This window comes from Ornithodoros turicata, chromosome 3 (genome assembly GCF_037126465.1).
Source record: "Ornithodoros turicata isolate Travis chromosome 3, ASM3712646v1, whole genome shotgun sequence".
In the NCBI taxonomy this organism is placed as follows: domain Eukaryota; kingdom Metazoa; phylum Arthropoda; class Arachnida; order Ixodida; family Argasidae; genus Ornithodoros; species Ornithodoros turicata.
The window spans coordinates 8,264,065-8,287,054 of record NC_088203.1 but is presented as its reverse complement, the minus strand read 5'-3'; the positions used below and the strand labels follow the sequence as shown (position 1 = coordinate 8,287,054).

The following is a 22,990-nucleotide window of genomic DNA, read 5'->3' as shown; positions in this document are numbered from 1 at the left end:
TTTCATTTCATGAATTACTTCGGTTGTCACGTGGTTACGGTCAAAGGGGGGGGGGAGTGTCTCGATATTTCCGGTTACGAAATACACGATCTCGAAATTTACGTTCTCGTATTGTTGACTCTATGAGATATGAGCCACAGAAGATTGTGTACTCATTTTCCTAAACTTTCCCTAACCATTTAGCCCCCTCGTTATCCGTATCTTGCCTATCTCTATCCTTGAGTCAACAACTGAGGCAAGTTCTAAAACATTGCCACATTGCTATCATACCGAAGTGCAGCATCCCATCGTATATACTCTCGAGGAGTGCCAACACCGCTGTGCTTCACATTTAAACCACCCCGCATATCTTACCAATTCCTTGCCCTGGAAAGCTTTAAAATGCTGGAGAAACATGATTTCTCACTGACGTGGAACTTGATGATTCCCGTCCACCACCCTAAAGCCTTTGCACTGCCACTGTTTGAATCAATCTTGCGGCCCCAAAACGTAACCGTTCCCTCCCAAGCCACATGCGCACATAATAGCTTACGATATTTCTAAATTTTGCCTTGCTCCAACAATCACGTCCATTTACGTTCTCGAAACAAGGAAAATTGAAGAGAATGCTTGCTTGCTTCGTTAAATGATATGCCGTGTTTAAAAACACGACATCACTATTTAACCACTCAAATTCGCGGGATTTCCATGTCTGTCCAAGTCGTTTTAGCGAACGACAGCCATATTTTAGCGGCCGTTAGGCTTGGCAGGGCAGACACGACGGAACAGGATTAGTCTATTATTAGGTTAGTCCAAGTTATGTGTTTGCATTTGTACGTCCGGGTTAGTCTAAGTTTCACTGTGTGCTGTTTCCCGCGCGCGACTCTGCATTCTATTGCCCGATGACATTTATTTACGGTAGTTTATTTTGTAACTGGGATTTTGATCACTTTATTTCGAGGTACACCCGGTCAACGTGGATGGGTCTCAGGATGAGAAGTGAGGTACAACGTTAGGATTTCTGAGAGCCTCACAGCGCAAAAAGTGCGCACTCTCAGCGTAGCAGATTAATTTTCAATCTCCAAAGCGTAGCAGACGACAGAACACAACCGACGCTCACTCAGCGGACAGCACTAAATCGGTTATGTCGTCTGCAATATACGCTTCGTGGATTGAAAATTTATATGTTACGCCGTTTTGGGGTTGATCTGGTTGGAAATTTATCTGTGCCGCAAAGCGATTGATCTGGCCAGCAGATCAGCACCTTCTCCAACCATCTCCATCGGTCCAAAGCAGGTGGCCCTTTGAGGTGGAACGAGCGCTGTCCTCCCTGAGCTCCTGATGCACGCAGTTTCGACTCATTTGCATAGCAAAATTCGGCTATGGATATTTCAACGTATCTCCTCGTTTCAGGATTAAAAAACGAAACAAATAGAATGGCTTTCAACAAGGATTGTCTCATGTTCTGCTATCCCACTTCTGCCTTAGAGTCCCGTTAAAGAGTTCATTAATGAGTTTTAGGTAGTAATTAGTCGTCTTGTAGATACATACTCTCTCCAAGAGGATGTCCGCCTGGCGGTATTGCTCAACTGCAAAAAAACAACATCTATGTTGCTCTCATAGTCTTTTTTATAAAAACTCTGTAAATGATAAAAAAGGACGCCCTGTATAGATTGTACTGATCCAGATGCAAAACATGCGCTCATGTGAATATAGATTAGTCGTTCCCGATTTCCGCACAGCGTTCAACCTTTCTGTTTTATTGTTTTTGTCGTGATTTATCGAGAAGAAGATAAATGCCCTTTGGAAAACGGCGAGCAAATACCCCTGCTGCGAAGCGAGCAAAATACCAAGTAAGTCACGTCAACATTCCTGTCTGCTGTTCAGAACCACCTGCCATTCCTCTTCGTCTCGCTCTTCCAACTGTAAATCAACACTCCCTTCTAACCACAAAGATCGGACGCAGCTGCCAACCTTCATTAGCCATACAGCTGAAGCTCCCAATCGCTCTGGATGCACCAAAGGCAATCGAAAGCGAAGAGCAACTCAACGTCGTCTGCCGTCCGAAATCCGAAATGAAACCAAAACAACAGAGCACGCACGACGTCTCCCTACCGGCGACGAAGAAAGCGTACGGAAGTAGCCGAAAAACTTTTTTCGAATACAAAAAAGGGCGGGAGTCGGCCGTCCAATCGCTCAGGGGTTGCTATCACGTGACGCTGCGCGGCGCATGCCGGGAACGGAAAGGCGTCTGCGTGCCGGTCGTCTGCTTGCCAAACGGAGGGACATCGGCGTGGGGAGAGGAGCGCGATCGCCAGCATGGAGCCTGGCTGGTCTCCGCACGGCCGATCGAGATCTCACATCTCGAAACTGTATCCAGAGATCCTAGCTCTAATCTTCAGTTACCTAGACGTACGCGACAAAGGCAGAGTGTCTCAAGTCTGCTCCGCATGGCGGGAAGCAGCGTATCACAAGAGTGTGTGGCGTGGAGTGGAGGCAAAGTTGCACTTGCGACGCGCAAACCCGTCTTTGTTCCCAAGTTTGGTACGGCGTGGGATTCGGCGGGTACAGGTGCTCAGTTTGCGACGGTCCCTTCGTGATGTGGTGCAGGGTGTACCCAACCTGGAAGCCCTCAACATGACTGGATGTTTCAACTTGACAGACGCCTGGGTGAGTCACGCCTTCGTCGCTGACATGGACTCTCTCACGGAGCTCAACCTCAGCATGTGCAAGCAGATCACGGACAACAGCTTGGGCAGGATAGCGCAGCATTTGAAGAGTCTCGAGACGCTAGACCTCGGGGGTTGTTGCAATGTGACCAACACCGGGCTGCTTCTGATCGCCTGGGGGCTGAAGAAACTTCGCAGCCTCAATCTTCGGAGTTGTCGGAGCGTCTCGGACGCGGGAATCGGCCACCTGGCCGGTATGACGCCCGAGGCGGCAGAAGGAACGCTCGATCTCGAGTACCTCGGCCTGCAGGACTGTCAGAAGCTAACGGACGAGGCGTTACGGTACGTCAGTGTCGGCTTGTGCAATCTGAAAAGTATCAACCTAAGTTTCTGTGCCAGTGTCACGGACTCTGGACTGAAACACGCTGCTCGCATGCCGCGGTTACGAGAGCTCAACCTGCGCTCCTGCGATAACATTTCCGACGTGGGCATGGCTTATCTCGCCGAAGGGGGTTCTAGGATCAGCTCGTTGGACGTGAGTTTCTGTGATAAGGCGGGGGACCAGGGTTTGCTCTACATCTCGCAGGGCTTGTTTCACTTGCGGTGTCTCAGCCTGAACGCCTGCCCCGTAAGCGACGATGGCATCGGCAGGATCGCCAGGAATGTCACGGACCTGCACACGCTGCACATCGGCCAGTGCGGCCGCATCACGGACAAGGGACTCAGCCTTATCGCCGATCATCTTCAGCAGTTGAGGTGCATCGATCTGTACGGCTGCACGAAGATCACGACGGTGGGGTTGGAAAAGGTGATGCAATTGCCCCACTTGAGTGTCCTCAACCTGGGATTGTGGCAGAAACAGATTCGGTGACAAAGTGCGCCACTACGTCGTCGGACCAGGAGTGACGTTGACGGCGGATGGTGGCAGATGAAGACTTCAACGCGTCGACCCAAGCGTCTGTGTGTGCCTGCGTTTTAAAACGACGCAACAAAGTGCTCAAGTGTGTGCGGCGAAATGTCCGTTCGGATTCTAAAAAACCGGGACAAAGCGTTGTTCAAGACGGGTATGTTCATTTCTTTGAAAATCTTCCTTAGTGTCGACGGACATGCAAGCGCGAGGTGTCCATGCCAAAAAAACAAGATCGACGCTTTTTTGTAAATAATTCATCTTTTTGTTGGGACATTGCATGAAGAAGAAGAAAAAAAAAAAGAAATGTTGAGCTTTTTCAAATTCCCGAGTCGTCTAGGGTGGAATGTAGTCAAGAACATGTGTTCGCTAGGATGAGCTAAAGGCTTAGTTCTAAAAAGAGAAGAGGACGTCTTTGCATGTGCCACAGTATATTTTGAGTCCAGAGTGTGTATATATGTAAAAATTTTGTACATAATAGATTGCAGAGGCCGGAAAATGTACATAGAACTTGAACAGCCATAGCGCTGGAGCAGAAAAGTGTAGTAAATTTTTGTTATGAAAACGACAACTGTGTCGGTGTCGTTCTTTCGGCATGTTTCGCGTTTTCTTCGGCAGTTCGAATGTGAAGTTCGAGGGAACCATGTTTGATTCGGTTAGCTTAGAGCTGCTTATCGCACATTGTCGATGTTTCTCAAAACGAACGAACCATACTGCGCGTTGTTCATCCTACAGAGATTTTGGGTTATCATACTCTTAGATTAGATAGTCTGTATCCAACTGGAAGGATTAGGTTGAAAAACATTGTAGAGGGGTCAGTTCACTAGGATACTAAATACTGAAAGGGGAGCACACTAAGGGTACTGTAGGAATACTCGGAAAAGAAAGCAATTAGACTAGAGTACTAGACATTTGAAGAAGTATTTTAAGGGCACTTAATACTAGTCAGGAAAATTGTTATTGTAGTTTTTATTTGTTTTCGTTTAGGCATAGACGTTGCTGGCTCGTTTTAAGAGTTGTATTTCACCAGTCAGTCTTTCTCTAAAATAATTCAGTCGGTTCATAACTTGTTGCCCTTCTCCACAACCTGTTGAAATGAACACAAACAATATGGTACCTTGCTGTGAACAAGAACACGGCACGAAGATAAACAGAATAATTAGAGTATTGAGTAGAAAATACTGAAAAAAAAGGTATTTTAAAAGTATTTAAGTGTTTCAATACAGACTACAAATACCTTCCAGAAAAACTGCTGAGTAAGATACAGAGCAGTGCTATTTAAAATACAATATTCTCAGTATAGTACTCAAGATACGTACAACTTTGGCGAAACGGAACAATGGATTGGAAATAGAAGAAAACTCGAGGAAATTGCCGACAGAAAGCAATGGGTACAGGATGCATATATTTTTGTTGTTACGTTTCATCCAATCGCCTCCGCGTTGCGCTCCCATCCTTGGGCGTGCCTTGTGCGCGCCACTTCTCAGGACGACGCGTGGTACCTGACGATAAAAGACGAGACACAGAAGGCGTGGTGGCTATTACACAAAATAATATGCCGTCACTCGAAGCCGTACGCCACGGAAAGCCGGACCTAAAAGAAAATGTGTACGTCTTGCTCACGGCAGACACGTATCATATTTTTATGCCGCTGCCTCTCGGATACATCTGGACGTTTTTTGTACCGAACTAAGCGTTCGCTACGAGATACCACCAGGACAACTTACGAAGCAGCGCAGTTTTGAAGTACACCGACGGATACGCATCCACACGCGAGTTCGCATAATATATTCCAAGACGGAAACTCGTTTGTGCTCGCGTACATCGACAGGAAAGTCTTCGAAAAACACTGTCGACGCGCTGGGTAGTACTTTTTTTGTGGTATTGCGAAGGACACGAAAAAGTATGTGCGTGAAAAAAAAACTAAAAAACCGGGGTGTTGCACAAGCGGGATGCTTTCCTGAAAAGGAGGAAAACGCGCGGACTAAAGGTTACCAGGTGAACTGGAACTACGTGCAGGAAACGACGCGAGCGCCACCACGCGAAGCAAGCTTATTAACTCAGTATGTGACACAACAGCGACGCTGCAGTGTTACGCGGACGACCCTTTTTCACGTAGTTTTCCTGGAAAGCACGACGCATGCGTTGAACGTCTGTTATTTTTTATTCTTTTAAGGAATATACACTTTTGGTTTCTCCTGTAGTTTTTCTGTTACGCACGTCTTCTGTTCAGATGGATTGATTGTAGTGGCACCCCCTGGTGGGCCTCTTTGTAACGAGGGTCCAGCACGAAAGCGAAAGTGCGGACATGATGTAGTACACAGTGTTGCCTGTACATCAACGACGAAAACCGCTCAAAACTAGATTGCGTTCATGTTGGAGTTGGAGGGCAGAGTCACTTCGCGAGATTCCTCGAAAAATAACCGCGAGAAACGCGACTTTAACGTTGCGAGACAATATCATTGTTGCCATCAGTGACCACCAGTGGATTAATCTGGCGCCCTGTATTTGCAACCAGTACTTATTTAATGTCCCCCGCAGACGTGCGTAATAAGCACCAAATTTGCTTCGGTGCAATCTTGGCCGGTGCATTCCTCTTCCCAAGTGCTTATTATAGTGCTGAATAAGAATGATATGGGCCACTTGCAATATTGTATTTTCCTTATATTGCTCCATGGTCCGTGGCCATTGGGGCGCCAGTTTTATCGATATGAAATTCTATTATCCCACTGTACCACGCAGTCATAGTTTTTACGCGTTAACCATCATAACGGCACGAAGCCTGTGTGTTACACGAGTTACACACGGTGTGTTACCTTTGGTAACACACCGTGGTACCACACGGTACACGGTGTGTTACCTTTGGAAAGCGGGGCACATGCCTCAATCGAGTTTTTCAAGCGGATATGGCAAACAGAAGGCCTGTGCCCTACGTCACACAGGAAGGCCTGCTGTTGATATACTGCTATGACGTCACTGAAAGAGCGAACAAGAGAAAAGCTCGAAGCACTAGCAAAGTTGACGCAGGTCTCCGTGCGTGACGTTAAAGCGCAGGCCTTCCGCTATCCAGGAGGTCTTGATATGGCCCGGACACCAAATCGTCGCCTTCTGACTGGTCCTAGTCTCCGCGTATATTGTTTCAGCTTTGCGCATGAGCAGAGGAAGGCGTCGTTACAAGAAGAACACGCGCAAAATGCAGGCAGCGAAAGCTGTAAATGAGGTTTTTAGAAGTTGTAGCAGCGCATGAGTAAAACGGCTCAAGTATCCGGACGAAAGCTTCTTTGATTCTCAAAAGATTGCGATGCAACGCATTTCAATAAAATATACAATCGAATACTTACAGCCGAATTTTATTGTCAGCTGTCTTCTCTCCCACGTAGACTCACCGTCAGCGGCTTCCGATTTTCGCCCCGTGAAGCTTCAGAGCCACAGACTCTGGGCGTGAGCTATGTTGTAACGAATCCTTGTTAGTTTTATTTCAGTCACACATCCCAGTGACGCCCGCCAACATATGCCTGCTAATGCCTTTCGTCGCTTCAAAGCCGAAACCGATAACCACACACGGTTCATTTTTCTCGTTTCCTTTTACCACGGTACTGGCGCATTATGACCCTTGCTGTTGTTGCACCAAAAAACACAGAAACAATCAATCAATCAATTTTTCTCGTTTATCTCGCAAACTACGGGGGCTTTCTTACGATGCAAATTTGTGTGCAGCATATATACCTCGCGGTTAGGCACAGCTTCAATGACCTGGACCAGAGGGTGGAATGTCCCTTTAGTTCTCAAATACTGGAATGTATATTAAGTATATGTTGTCTGTTTTAGGGAGGAAATTGTTTGTTGTATTATCATCCTGTTTCGTCCTGTTAAACCTTGAAATTCCTCACGGAGAGATTTTGCGGTATGTCGCGCAGGTACTGCATTGCACTTCACACATTTACACGCAGAGCCATAAGCCAGCTAGGTGGTAAATTTTACAGCGTTCCTGTTTCCAGTGTTGCGTGCACATTAGCGGAAATGTGGAACACATCCGTTATCTCCGTGTTGTGCCTGGGAGCTCGCCGATATCCTTATATAAGCTCACTTACAGCGATAAGAGAGACAAAGCACTGCACACGACCTTCTGCAGATATGCCCACCTTTCTGCAGCTGCGCCGATGTACACAAAACGGCAGGACGAGGGTTGCATTAGCCAACGAAAGAAGTTCACGTGATGTACGACTTTTAAGTAAAAACATCTTTATTCTGGAACATCTGGGGAGACCTCGTCTATGTCGTGTTGGGAGCAAACGAACACCCGGAACAGAATAGACATCTCCCTGTTTGTAAACAAATGACGTCATAGCGTTCGACAGCGCCACCAATTTGGTAGAGTTGAACTATACGCTCGAAGCTAGGTGGCGTCCGAAAGCCACGGTCTATAGAGGGGTGTACTATGGTCCCTGAAAGTAATAATTGGGTGTTTACGTCGCGAGACAACTGAGATCATGAGCGACGCCACAGCGGTCGGTCTGTGGATTGCTTTTGCCCACCTGAGGGTTCTTTAACGTGCGATGAAAGCTCATCACACGGCACCCCGTATTTAACGTCCCTCGCGGAAGACGGCGTGTCTAAGCAACTTGTACCCTGCCACCAAGTTGCTGGCGTCCTCGGCCGGGTTCGAACCCGCGATCTCGGAATCAGAAGGCGAACACGCTACCGACTGAGCCACCGAGGCCGGTTGGTCCCTGAAAGGGGCGCGACCTTTGGTCCTACTTTTCTTCAAATAGGAGGCAGCGAACAAGTGCCCATTCGTGGAACCCGGCCCTCACCTTCCGATTTGTTTCGGTTTCAGTCTGTCTACCAACGTCATGATGACGTTTCTCAAGTAGAGGTCTGTTGAACGCCGTTGTGTTCGTTTATTATCCTTGATGAAGTGGTCGAAATCCCCGTTGCAAAATAAACTATACTGTAACTAAGCGTTATCTGACTATGAAATGCACAGTCGCGCGCGGGAAACTGCCAAAAGCTCCTGGAGCTCAATCTTGATCAGCACATAGCGATCGTTATAGCTATTTCTCAAAATTTGCGCGCTCATTCCGTCACGCGCATTGGCCGTCAACCGGGGAGCACGGGCGTTTAGCAAGCGTTACGAGATAGCGAAAAGTTCAAAATCTAGCCCCTGGTCAAACCCAATAAGGAACTAACCTACATGCCGTTTCGTCGTGTCCGCCCTGCTAAGCCTATAACGGCCGCTAAAATGTGCCTTTCGTTCGTTAAAACACCTTGGACAGATTTCGCATCGAAAGCCCGTGAATTTGAGCGCTTAAATAGTGATGTCTTGTTCTTAAACACTGTACATATCATATATAGCATTGTCGTTGATTCCTTTTTTTTTTTTTTTTTTTTTTTGCGTTTCGAGATCGGAGATTTCGCAACCGAGAATACCGAGGTCCTCCCATCGCCAGTGCCGCCTGCACCCCGAAGGTTTCAAGACGGTTGGCAACATTATCACATTTAAACTACAAGGTTATAGTTACGTCAAGCTATAACGTGTTAAGCCTAAACCGAGACTACGAATGACTCTCTTGACGCGAGGTGCATGCTGACCCTTCTGTGTGTCGTCAGCTGGCTAACCAACAATGGTTTCCTGATTAGGTTACCGCCGTCGTTTCCGACGAAGCTTGCACACACACACACACACACACATACATAAATGGGATGATGATGCGATGGGTCATTCTTGCACGTTTGCTACGTAGATTTAGAAAGGTAGACTCCCATAACTGTCGCATGTGTGGGTCTGTAGAGGACACTGTGCGTCATAGAGTCCTGTCGACGCCATCAGCAGCACTGCAGCAGCGGCAGCATCTCATGATACCTTAGCTTGTCTGGACAGCCGCCCTTTTCATTCAAAGAAGGTACTGGGTCCTTGGTTCGTGCAGATTTTCACGGACACTATAAGCTGGTGGATGTACTGTGACAATCATGTGACGTGTGTGACACGTGACTGCTGTTGTCTTTTCATTTTCACTTCTCAATTATTATTTTCTTTACTTCACTGGATATTTAATTGAACTGGAGTGGCAGACTCCCTTCGTGAGCGCAACATTACCCATTTTATTTTTCCCTGCACCAAAACAAACCCACGAATGACTCTCGCCTGCGTGGTACGGAAGAACATGACGCTTTGTTGTCATGCACGGCCAAGCCTGTGAAGTAAAAAGAAAAAAAAAAACTTACTTTCATTGTTGCTCGAACTTCCCGTGAAATACGCCGGGGTGGCGCCAAAGTGCTCAGGTGCCGCATGCGAATAAAATGCCATAAACCCGTTTATTTCGCCTTTTTGGGACCCGGGCATGAATTGGTGGTGGCGGTGGGGGATTTGAAGGGGGGGGGGGGGCGCCGGTTGGGATCCCGCAGAGGTCCCCCTGAATTCATGACGTTGCGCCGCCCCTGATCACGAGTAACTCATTCGATTCCAATTAAATTTATTACTATAACGCGATTATTTTCAATATTATGCAACTGCAGCTGGAACGTTACTCAATAACTTTTGCAAGTATTTTTTTAGTGCGGTAGGAGTAACTTTTGGAATTACTCTGCATGGGGTTTTGCCCGCGAAAACCACCTTCCTCAGCGTTCTAGTGTATGGCATTTTTAAGGCCGTGGCGGATCCAAGAGGGGCTGGGGCGGTTGGGCGATCGCCCCCCCCCCCCAAAGAAGGTTAGTTTATACATTGAATTTCCCTCTCCCCCTCCCTCACTACACGCATAGAACCCCCCCCCCCCCCCCAAACCGAGGGTCTGGATCCGCCCCTGTTTTAAGGCATCACCAAACTTCTGTGATGCTTTTGCAGTCTCATTTCAGGCAAGTTCTCATGCTTCTGCTACGCGCATATTTCTAGTCTTCGAATTCCACCTACGATCATTCCATTTGACTTTCTAATAAATATTTGCATGTTTGTACCGCATTCCTCAGGCAAAAAGAAGAAACTACCTGTACATGTATTGTACTTGCACGTGTACATGTGCTCAAAGAATGTAACTCGGTGTAACTCAATTTCTCCTTTCTTTCTTTATCCGCACTAATGCATTTAAGAATAGCGGCCGCGCTGTACGATGAAGTTACAATTGTGACCTTGTAATTGTAGCGGAATTTAATCACTTTCATGAGCAACAAACACAGCTGCGTAACCGGATTGAATGCACGCGCAGCATACCTTATGCGGATAGAAACACCATGCATACATGCGGACCAGTTCATGGCGTAACGCTCACTTTGTTTTATGCCCTCTTTTGTGCCCTTTTGTACCTTTACACGTGCAGCTTCCGAACTATTCGTGTCTTTTATTTTTTATTTTTTTGTCGGTTGAGAAGAAACACCGATTGGGGATCCAATATGGGTAATCTCAAATTTCATTCCAATTCCGAGTTCAACACAAAATTACTCGCTTCGAATATTATATTACATATTTATTATGCGAATATTATATTTTAAAAAATCCAATATTCACAACGACGTCGTCCGCAAGAGAGCGCCACGGTCGCTAGCAGATTTACCACCCATAATTCTCTCTATAATATAATAAACTCTATATTCTTTCCAGACTAGGTCTAGGATGGGAAACTTTGGAGATGCGCAGGAAACATAATAGATTGAAATTAATCTCTGAGGTGTACAACTGTAGCACTGGCCTAGACAAGAGTGTATTCCTTAGACCTCATGTATACATGTCCGCCAGAAACGATCATGTCAAAATGATTGAGCCGTATCCTTTCAGGTCTAATGTATTTAGGCAATCTTTCTTTTGTAAGACAATTCCAGAATGGAACAGTCTGCCCTCTTCGTTAGTGGAAGCCCCAAATTTACTTTCAACTTTTTTCATTCTCGATGGGATAACTGCTTTTGTAAAAATTTGTATGAATATGTCACGCGTGCAATATTGTGTAATTATGCGGTTACTTTGCCTTATGTCGCTCCACCGCCCTGCTATAATGCCTACGGGCGCTGCAGATATTCATAATAAATGAATAAATAAATAATGGAGGTCCATCAGGTTTTGACTGTCCAGCTTCACGCGCATCGCATTCACCGTACATTGCTGAATGTTACTGTACTGTGTGGATATTATTTTGTACCATATTCAAGTAATTTGCATGTTTTCAAAACGTTGGCAAAGACTCCTAAATAGCATACGACCAGGGAAAGAAAACCGGAACCAAACTTCGATGGGCATACATCGATGCTGCGATTTCTCTTTTTCGAAGCTAGCCCCCTCTGGAGGGATGACGTCAGTGAATAAACTCTATGAGGTAACTAACAGGCAAAAATGGGAGAAGTCTAGCACTCGCAAGTGAATAAAATAAGCATTTAAAGAGATTGAAACATTTATTTTACCGAAGAACAAGCTTTCGGACGGAGTCCGTCCTTCATCAGGTACAGCTTGGGACAAAAGTTTACGGAACACCGGGGTCTCGCATTTGTCCATTGGGGTGACACCCAAGCAGCCAACAGGAGCGCACACACATACAAGGAGATGGACAGAATAACCGGTCACCCGTTTCTTATTTGAACTCCCCTTCATAGCTAGCACGAGACGCTGTGATGAAGAAATACGCAAGTGCTGTGTTCCGTAAACTTTTGTCCCAAGCTGTACGATACATTGAACACTTGGTATACTAATGTATATCAGAGAAAGGGGACAGCGAAGGTGGTGAGGAGGAAATACAAATTATTATTAGAGAGGACTGAGGGCGCGAAAAAGAAAATACAAAAGAAAGCGATGTGCAGTCGGAGCGTTACCGTAGACGAAAACCATTGAGAGTCTTAACGGTTTTGGTCTCCGGTAGCGCTCCGACTGTACATACGACTTAATAAGCGTTTCAATCTCTTTAAATACTTATTTTATAAACTCTATAGTACACAGCCCCAGTTGTAATTGAAATTCAATTGCTTCAAAAAAAATAATTTGTATACGTCTGGTTGTATAAAAAGCCTTACTCCCTCTCGTACATACTATATATATACGACGCGCCTCTTGATGACTCAACGATTCCATACACATACATATCTACCCGTGCTCTACGTATCTCACTGCACTGCGACAGAAACATCCCCGAGGCGCGCGTGAAACGGACGCTTGCCAACTGTTGTTGCGATGATGAGTCCAGCCAGCCTCGATGACTCGTCCTCATAATGGACGCCGCCGGGTATGGACGTCACGTGACCGCATCACGTGACTCTTATCGTACGTAAGGGGGGGGGGGGGGGGCTCCGTGGGTGCGGCTCTCGATATGCTGGCACTGAAGCCTGAAGGACGAACACGGGGTCCTCGTCGTCGGCGTCGTCGTTTATATTTCGCTTATCGCGTACGAGCGTCCTCCCGGTCTCACGAGCCGTTCGGAGATGGGCGGTGTTGGTTTTTATTTTGCGCGGAAAAGAAAGTGGCTGGATTGTGTGTAAGAGGACGATTCTGGATCGGGGATCAGTGTGTGTGTGCATGAAGTCATCCAGTTCTTTCCTATTTCTCTCTTTTTTTTAATTGTGTTGCTGCGAAAAGGTGATAATTATGGGGCGAATGCGACGAAAGTGTCTGAAAAAAAAAAGAAAAAAGTAATAGATGAAAGATGAAAGTCACTGAAAAGGTTAGCCAGCTGTAGGGATCGAACCCACATCTTCTGGATTACCGGAAAAGTAATAGATATTCTGAAAGCATTTGAAAGATTGATTCAGGGATTTTATCCATAAAACTCGTCTTATTCGTAGAAATATACTTCATTATTAAATAAATAGAGGTATGATAAATTATATAAAATAAATAAACACATAATAAATATAAAATAAATAAATATAATAAATATAAAATAAATAAATATAATATCATACTCATACTCATCATCATCATCTTCGATGTGGAACATATACGTCTCCGTTCCACCTGTGAATTAACACACTGGTGCTGTCATCGAAGCTTTAGACGAAGACAGAAATTAACGCAGACAGGAAACGATAAGAGCTTGCACTACCAGAAAGTGGGAAACCTCTCCAGTTGACTGACTTGTGTATACTAGAAGTATACTGGGTGTAAGATAGTTTGCATACGAAGAACTTTTGTTCTGGGAGAATTTTGGATATGGGACGAATCCAGAATTATCCGAATCCGCATCCACGACTCTTTCGAATTCTTTCTTTAAAAAGTTTAAAAGGCCAGGGGGGAAAACACTCCTACTGAAAAGTGTTTTGAAACAGAATTGGGTATCTTCGTTTAACGAAAAACAAATTAAATAGTAGTTTACTTTCGAGAGAAAGCATACCCATATACTACTTCTTAAATGTAATTCATTTAGCACGTTACAGGAAATATGTACATAAACTTCTCTCGTGTCTGAATTCTTTCCACAAAACTAAGAAACAATGAAAAGCAAAACCACGTTACTTTTCATTCGTTCCTTCGTTGGGGGTTGAGTTTGTGTTGGAGCAGCGTGGCTGCCCGTTCATGTTACTTTTAAACTTGTAATGTCGGAGCTTTATGCTGTGATTTTGACGCGCCGCGGCTCAGGCCCATCAGGCTTTCGGTCGACTCCGGAAGCGCCAATTTGAGAAACAAAGAAACAAACGTGATTGGTGGATTCGAAAGATTCGATTCCTCGTTTTGGGCACTGGGATTCGGATCAGGCCAATCAGGCTTTCGGTGGACTCAAGAGGCGCCAATTTTAAAAAGGAACAAACAAACGTGATTGGTGGATTCGAAAGATTCGATCACCGTTCTGGGCACCTGGATTAGGATTCGCGGATTCGCGGTTGACCCACCCCTAGAAAATTTATTATGTACGTAATACATAATTTGTACTCATCACATTTAGGTAACATTTAGGTGGTAACAAGGAGGGATAGAAGACAGAACACGAAGTATACACAGAACAAGACTCATATTCGGTAATCAAAGTGCATTTCGGCAAAGTTCGGCAGACAACCCTGAGTCTCAAAGAAATGTTACCATCTTCGATTATACACCGAATCCTACATTTTGTCTTCGGGGTTCATATGCCACGTTGCTTGCGCAGATACACTCTTAAAAATGAACTTCACCACATAGCACTCACGGGAGGAGGAGCCTATTTTGTGTCCATTATGCACGGCACAAAATAGGCTCCTCCTCCCGTTTTCAACAAATCTGGGGCGAGAACGTTGTCATTCGGGGTGATGGTTGGCTAGGAGCGTGCTATGTGGTGAAGTTCATTTCTAAGAGTGTAGTTACGTACATTGCGAGGTATTTCTTCTTGTCATTGGTCACGAACGGTATACGGGTCGCGTATGACCGTTTAAGCGGAAACGATTCACTAACACTAAGATTCACTGTTACCGCGGAATTCACTCCAAACTCCAAATTCACTCCAAACGACAGACGCTAGCCAGGGTTTCCAACATACACAACCTGCTGAGCGCGGAAATGTTGAAGCGAATCAATCATCGACTGAAATTATCCGAGCAGGTTTGTTATGAAGTCCCTTGACTTTTCGTATTATTGATGGCATGCTGCACACGCACACACACACAGGAATACTGCCTGGCCACCACCTGCGAGTGAAATGTCGAAATCTCTCTTCAGCAACAACTCGACAGCTGTGGCCCAAGGAAGTCCGTTCTAGCACAGCAGCCTGTCACGTAATTCTGCGGTTCTTCTGAAAGGGGCATCTTCACATATAGGTACTTGTAGAACAGCGTCGAACCGGCGGAGCTTTTGGAAAAAAATGATTAATAAATCGTTGGTCAGATATAAATAAGCGTGTAGGAAGAAGAATGACGGGTTTGATTGGCAGGGGAGGAAGAAGAAAAAGATCATCGTATAGGTTTCACCTGCCATTTTCGTGTTTATACTGTGGGAATTTTACGGTTATCAGGCGTGGACCTTATGTACTTTGTTAAGACGGTCATTGGCCGTGAAATGTGGTGAGGCGCAAGGTGTTTAGCAACAGAAGTTCGATGGTGCGGCTGGTTGAAGTGGCCTAAGCCATAGCCTCCTATGTACTATATAGGAGGCGTACTATATATAGTACTACTACATACTATATAGGAGGGGTATATAGGAGGCTAAGCCAAAGCAAGTCATGTAGAAACGCCAAATGAAACTTGATCTCTGATCGTGATCAGTGAACTGCCAACGGTCCGTTGATTATAAAGTCCCGCATATGCGTAAATAACGAGAATATGCGTTGTCTCGAGCTCCGAGTGACCAATCCTAAACCACGTCGGGGCTTACATCTCCATGTTTTCTTTTCTTTATCTATAATTTGACCGCGTCATTTTATTTTTGTTCACGTACGATAGACAAACAGCCTAAAGGGTAGTGCACGTACAGCTTCACAAAATAGAAGGAAACAATGCCAACAACAACAACAACAACAGATAAATTAATTACGATGAATGGAGAAATTATCCGCGATGCCAAATACGAGACACGCGTGTGGAAAAAAAGACGTATCGTGAAACATATCGTATAAGACAATAACGACGGCATTTATCGGTGACGGATATCTTCTATGTGAACTCCTCATATGGTCACTGAAAATGTTCACCACTGTATTCACCAGCTCCCGTGCCATAGAGGGTGATCGCTTTCCCACGCCGAGACTGGGAGGTGACACGGGTTCGAATCCTGTTACCGGCTGTTCTGCCTGAGGTTTTCCCTGAGGTTTTCCCGAAGACTTTCCAGACGAATGTCGCCGCAGTTCCCCTAGGAGTCGGGCCAGAACGCATACTAACCCCCCCCCCCCCCCTGTTCCCCCACTCCTTCCTGCCGTCCTCTCTCCACCTGTCGATGTCTGTACGCCTCTCATAGCCACAGTTGCTTCGCGGCGCTAACACGTAAAGGCAAAAAAAAGGACTGTATTCAATCCAGGAGAAAGTGGACCAATAGAGTCCAGAAACAGTTAACGAAGGAGGACAGACTTGTCTACGAACATGTCGTATAAGCTTTCTTTACTTGAACACAAAAAAAAAAGAAAAGAAAAAGAACGTCGAGACATTCATATAGGAAGGCGGCCGTCCTCCAAAACCGTGACGCTTTTAATGCCCGGGCCGTAACTTCCGGTATCCCACGCGTACCGAAGAAGACACGACCTCGCCCATTCACCGGTCTCAGCCCCAATTATCTGCAACCCTTTCGCTCGGCGTCGTTAAGGGACGGTGTTGCCCAATAATTCCGCGTTACGCAAGACGCATTTCTCAACAGGGTGCGTCAAAACCTTCCCACAAAGGACCTCCGCGTGACAAAAGCCGCAACGACACAGACAGACACGGCCCTTCCTCGCACCAGTAGCTGTGCGGGCCGCGTCTTCCATCACGGCCAGGTCTCCCTCAAACTTTATGAAAACGTCAAGCTGTTCGGTTGACAGTCGCAAGAGGTTCCTGCACGTGCAAGGCCTTCCCGCTTCATAGTTCTCTCTCTCTCTCTCTCTCTCTCTCCCTTTTATGGGGTAGGAGGGGAGGAGAAAAATGCCATTCTCGTTTAGGGGGCACAGCCAGAGGGAACAAAGGGACTCTGGAAAGGGTGGAGATGATGCATCCGGGATGTCCTGAGGCTGGTCTGTATATAGTCGTTGGGGAAGATGGGACACCAAGTAGCAGGCAGAGAAGGATACCGTGCTTGTGCTAGGATCGTCGAAGTGAGAGTGTGATGGAAAGAGGTGTAGGAATAGGAATGCTGTGCACTGAGAGGGGCATCGGGGAGGTTAGTTAGTCGACGGTAATGCACAGAAGAACGAGGGAGTGCAGTCAGTGGAAATAGTAATTCTGCCGAGCAGGGGACTTCGTGTGTTTGTACTTGAGTCTTGGCCCTGGCGGTTTGAAAGAAGCTGAAAACACAAATAGCAGCAACGTTATGGAACATATGTAGGTAGGGCGGTTCCCGTTATTACGCTGAGGAAGGTGCCAGAATGTCAAGCAGGTTCAGGCGGGAACACTTTCGAGCAAGAGTGCTAGGAAAATGCTGAAGGATCAATAAGGTTTGCGCGAGTTCCTGCCAATGACGCGAATATGACTGCCGTGGTGAGAAAAGGTGTATCATTGGGCGTGTGCGATATGTTGATAGAGCTATTAGAGTTGAGAATTAAATGATACCAGGGGTCCAGTCTATAAACTCTCATACACTTTGAAATCACGGATGAAACCACGACCATTCGAATATATGTACTACTTCACCAGCTCTCACTGAAAATCCTATTCGCAAATGCGATTCTTCACGTAAGATCAATAGCAAGCCGTTCAGCCTTGCCGCAATCTTGGGCCCTTGCTGTAACCCTGCGCAGCACCGTCAATGCCTGCACTTTTTTCATCAGTTCTTGATGTCTACCAGACAGCTTGAACTCTTCTAACCTCAGAGTCCTTTGCATGAGTGCGGAGGTGTGACCTATGAGACTTCATCGCGCACTATACATCACATGTGGTCGACTGGATGAACTACTAACCCCGACAGTTGGCGACGCCCCCGCATGTGTGGTATCCCATTTGCTATATGTGTTCTGTCATGTGTGTGTGCGTGTGTGTATGTCTCATTGCCATCCTACTCATATATTAAACAACAGGCACTGGAGTATGGTATCGCAATGGTTGCGGTGAAATACCTCATTCCATCGTCATTCATGTGGTAGTTCTTGTCGTTCATAGGAGATTGGTGCTGCAACTTCACCTATGTACTCAACCTGTGACGTGAGAGAACATGCATTCGCAGCATATTCTTATGGAATGCGGTCGCTTTTCGTATACACGCCGACAGGTGCTTCAATGCGCTATGGACAGAATCGATGGAATATTTTTTGATGCCGTTGGAAGTGTTGGGTGATGTGATGCCTACTCTCCATCGACAAACTCATATCTTAAGGTCACCACAGACAAGAAGACATCACAGTCATAGACATATTTCTAGCCATGTACTTAAAAGGAACCGTTCTGGAATACCGGTTGCACGCTAGGTGGGGCTAACATCTCCACATTTTTTCTACTATCATCATCATCAATTATATCGTATTCGCATCAAAGTCCAAACACACGGAGTGGCAACCACAAGCAAGATCCTGGACTGAGTCCCGGAGCCAACTTTACTAAGAACTCTTTCTTCAACATCGTTCTTAATTTACTACTACTCTCTAGTTCTCTCCGCCGACACTACGGGGAGCTCCGTTCGAGCACGGCACCTCGGGGCCGTGCTTCGAGAAAGCCACCGTGTTCTCGGAAAGAAGAAGAAGAAGAAAAAAAAAGGACATAAAAAGTTGAGCTCCACCCCGCGATTCCGAACCCCGCGTTCTTTCATGCTGGACCTTCCTCCACATCCTCGAAAAAGTTTAGTTCATTCGACCCCGACCGGTGCGCCCCCCCATCCCTCCTACCCTCATTGTGCCGTCATTGTTGACTGCTCCTCCCTTGCGCGACAACCGTGAACTGAAAAAGAAAAGTCAGCGCCCCCCTCCGGGGAGAAGTGGAGAAGAAGACGGCACCGTGAAAAGAAGACACCTGCGTCTACGTTTCGCGTTTCTTCGCGTTCGAGAAACTTTTTTTCTTTTCTTTTTTTTTTTTGTACCTTTGCAGTTCAGCTTTTTAGGTTCCTTAGTTTGACTACTTTCACGGCTTCTTCTTTGCTTAGTTTTCGTGTCTGCTTCTTGTGGTGGGGATCGCTGTTCCGACCGTGGTTTACGGTAGCTGAGAGAGATGCCCCAGACCGCCGTCTCGGGGTCTTCTCGTCTTCCACAATATGGTCCTGGTGGCGCCACCGTGGCTCGAAGGTTTCTGTCAAGAGTGGACAGCGCGCCACATTCGGCGGGAAGTTGGAGGAATGCAGACTGTTATGTCCCTCCCTCTTCGTCTTTTAGTGCGACTGCTGGTGCTAAGGTGACGGTTTCCAGATAAAATCAAAAGAAGGAAGTTCTTTGACGGGAACTGAGATTCAATGAGTGACGTTGTGAAACGACTTTATTTGCTGCCCGTCTTGGAGGCGTTTAAGCAGGACTTGTTTTAAGATAGTGTCACAGTAACCGGACTGTGGCCTTCTTGCGAAGCGGGAAAAAAAAAAAAAAAAAATTAGGGCTTCGTCTGGAAAGGGGCGAGCGCTGGTGTTGACTGGCTTCACTGGGTACGCGTTATAGTCTTGACCGTTTGAAGCACTATACGAATAAACCTCTACAGAAGAAACGTCATCATGACGTTGGTAGACAGACTGAAACCGAAACAACAAATCGGAAGGAGAAGGCTGGGTTCCACGAATGGGCACATGTTCGCTGCTTCCTATTGAAAGAAAAGTAGGACCGAAGGTCGCGTCCTTTTCAGGACTATCGTAACCCCCTCAAGACCGTGTCTTTCGGGCGCGACCTTGTTCGCCCCCTATAGCTTCGAGCGTAGTTCAAGTCTACCAAATTGGTGGCGCTGTCGAACACTATGACGTCATTTCTTTACAAACAGGGAGAGGTCTATTAGGCTCTGTGGAAGGAAGTACATAAAACAGCCTGCAACCACGAGTACTTCATTCAGCACTCCTTTAGAACGTGTCTGCACCTCAGCGCGCACAACGCATTCATTTACAAGATCGAGTTTTATTTCTATTTTGGACAATTTCCGCAGCAAGCGACGCGTAGGACGAGAACATTGTGTGCTTTTCGTGGAAACGCCCGTTTTTCAGTCTTAAATAGCAAAGGTGACGATCACCTTTGAAGTTTGTGATATGAGAACCACTATAGCCATGATGCTCGGTGAACGGGTGGTGAAACAAGGACGCCAAATAATGTACTTACTTCGATTAGCTGGGTGAGTACAGGCTACACTATCTAGATAATTGAATGCAAATACAGTCAAGCTCCTTTATAGCGAACACCTTTTTAACGAAAATGCCAGTACAGAAAAATTTTTTTGCGGTCCCGCTGGAGCCCTATAGGTCCAATAATGGACATCCTTTATAACGAAAATACCTTTACTGCAATTTTTGTTTTGCTGTCCCCTGAGTTTCGTTGTAAAGGAGTTTGACTGTACCACGAAAATATTCGAAAATCACCAGACTATGGCCTTTCAGACTATATGGACGCGAAGCCTCGGGTTCCCGTAATTATGCATACAGATCGAACAAGGACGTGTAACTGTGTCGTAATTGTACGGAATACGCTATGCAAGTAGGTCAGCTGTCTGCGCAGCTCCACAGTTTCCCTCTCTCTCTCCTAATTGCCCGTGGAGCCACCTCATTAGTCCCTCCTCTCTCAAATAAGAGGGCAACATTTCATGGTTGAGGCGTGCATGTGGTTTCTTTCTACGAATAAACTCCCTTGTTGCTGCCTTGTTAGTGGGCGGACACTTGGTCACGTGGTTCCTTGAACTTACCCTCTCCTCAGCGTGGAGACAAACTGTCATACGTTGATGTGGATCGCAACAGGAGTCACGTGAGGAACGTTGTCGCATCTTGAATGTTACACACGAAAATGTTGCTTTCCTTTGCTTAATTAGTTCGTATCACCAGAGTGGTCAGCCAAAGGGGACTTGCTGCTATGGCTATTTTCCTTCTTTCCTTTCACACTAACGCATGCGTATGGGATGAACCGTTCACTGTCGCTATGGTGGTTCACTGCCCTGTTGCTTTTGCGGAAGGGATAAGAGTGGGATGACTATGATCTACGATTAACATGTCCCGTTAGAGTTCGCCCATTAGGCCAGTGCGCGGGCAGAAACTCCCCAACGATTCGGAGTCCCTGCATCTCTCGTGCGAGTTTCGCCGACGGGTCCACAATTTTCGCTGTGGTGAACGGGCGGTAGTCGGCCCGTTGCACGTCATCTTCCATGAAGGCTCGCTCTCGGCCGCTCTGGCGACGTTCCTCTGGAAGAGTGGTCAGCAGGAACGATGAAGCGGTGTCACGTGATCTGCTCGACTCTCGCAAACTCCAGTTGGCTCCGATTCATTGGTTACATCAGCCGCCGCCCACCCATGGTCCAGTTAGCAGGTGCAAGTTCACTCAGCAATCTCTCCGCTCGGCACAGGCCCTGAAGCGAGGTACTTGGAAATGCTGAGACAGAAGGCAGAGATCTTCCAGTGGCCGTTGGAGTTGGAGTTGGAATTAGGAAAGAAAAATGTGGAGATGACGGCTCCTACAAAATACAGGAGCCGACTACTTCGAAACACTTGAAAATAAAAATCAGTAAGTCTAAAAAGTCGTAAAAAGATCCACTGCCGGTCATTATTTGAGCCTGCGTTGTTTGCGTCGCAAATATACGAATTTCCATCCCACGTTATGCTTACCTGGGCATATACGGCATGCGGAACACATCTTTAAGACGCGGTCGTTCGTTCATACGCTCCTCGTGGGGCTGGAATACTAACATACTATCGTCACTGCTCTATCCTTAGCCGCAACAACGCATTGGCGGCTTAGTGTATATTTCTGGCCGACTGCAGAGCTTGATCCGAGGAACAGCGCACGAATGAATCCGTCTTCTCTCTTTGCCTGTACGGCAATGCTTAATTCGCTCCAGCGAACCGGGTGGAATCCAGGCACAAAATAGACGTGGAAGGAAACAACGTGGAAGTATAAAATAAAAGCGGGAGAAGCGACTTGCAGCCCCAGAGAGAGAGAGGGGAGGCTCGGGAGGGAGGGAAGAGGAGGGGGATAAAGGATTTGCTTGATCCCTTCTAAATCCCCCAGGAGACGTAGAAGGCGGGAAAGAATGGAGGAGGAAGCTTCTCTCTCCCCGAGGGATGGGGAAGAGAGAGAAAGTTTGATAAGGCCGGGTAGGGAGAAGGAGGAAGGGATGGATGCAAGAAAAAGATGCGGCAATTTATCATAGAGGCTTACCCGTTTTGTAGGTGTCGTGCGTGCGTGGGATGGCGTCGACCCAGAATATGAAAAAAAAAAAGAAACAGAAGGGAAGGAATGAAGAAGAGGAGAGACGAAAAAAAAAAAAAAAGAGCTAACGCGGGAGAAGAAACATCCAGCAACTCGGGGAAACAAAAGGAGGAAAAGAAAGGAAGAAAAAGGTACGGATGATGGGAGAGCGGGAATAAAAGGGAAAAGAGGAAGGGTGAGAAGGAAGGAAGGAAAGAGAAGGATCGTAAAGTGATAGAAAAACGAACGCAGAACAGAAAAGAACGAGGAAGAAGAAGGAAAAAGGGCGGAGAAGGAACGGTTATTTCTTTCTTTCTTTCTGTTGGGAGTTTCGGGGAAAAAAGTGCGAAGGAGGAGAAAAAGGGGGAAGAAAGAAAGGAGGGAAAGGCAGAAATACAAATAGGGATTCGTTTTTGTTTTTGAAGGGGGAGTGGCGGCGTAATAAATGTTAGGGTTAAAGCCTAACTGTTTTTCTTTGTGTGTGCGTGCGTGCGTGCGTGCGATGTGTGCGAAGAAAGTTTTTTGTGAGTTGGGAGTAAGGTGGGGAGGAAAGTTTTTTTTTCTTTCTTCTTTCCGATACGGGGGATAGAGGTCAGGAAGTT

The 22,990-nt window shown here is 46.4% G+C and overlaps 2 protein-coding genes across 4 annotated transcripts in view; one reads left to right on the top strand and one right to left on the bottom strand.

The window, feature by feature from the left end:
- LOC135387939 (protein Wnt-5b-like) overlaps window positions 1-22,990 on the bottom strand; it is a 245,233-nt gene that overhangs the window by 103,050 nt on the left and 119,193 nt on the right. The window lies entirely within an intron of this gene.
- Window positions 1,798-4,003, top strand: LOC135387938 (F-box/LRR-repeat protein 14-like). The gene is made up of 2 exons (XM_064617167.1): window positions 1,798-1,832; window positions 1,935-4,003. Exon 2 carries the CDS (start codon window positions 2,299-2,301, stop codon window positions 3,517-3,519), a length of 1,221 nt encoding a protein of 406 aa, XP_064473237.1. The 5' UTR covers window positions 1,798-1,832; window positions 1,935-2,298; the 3' UTR covers window positions 3,520-4,003.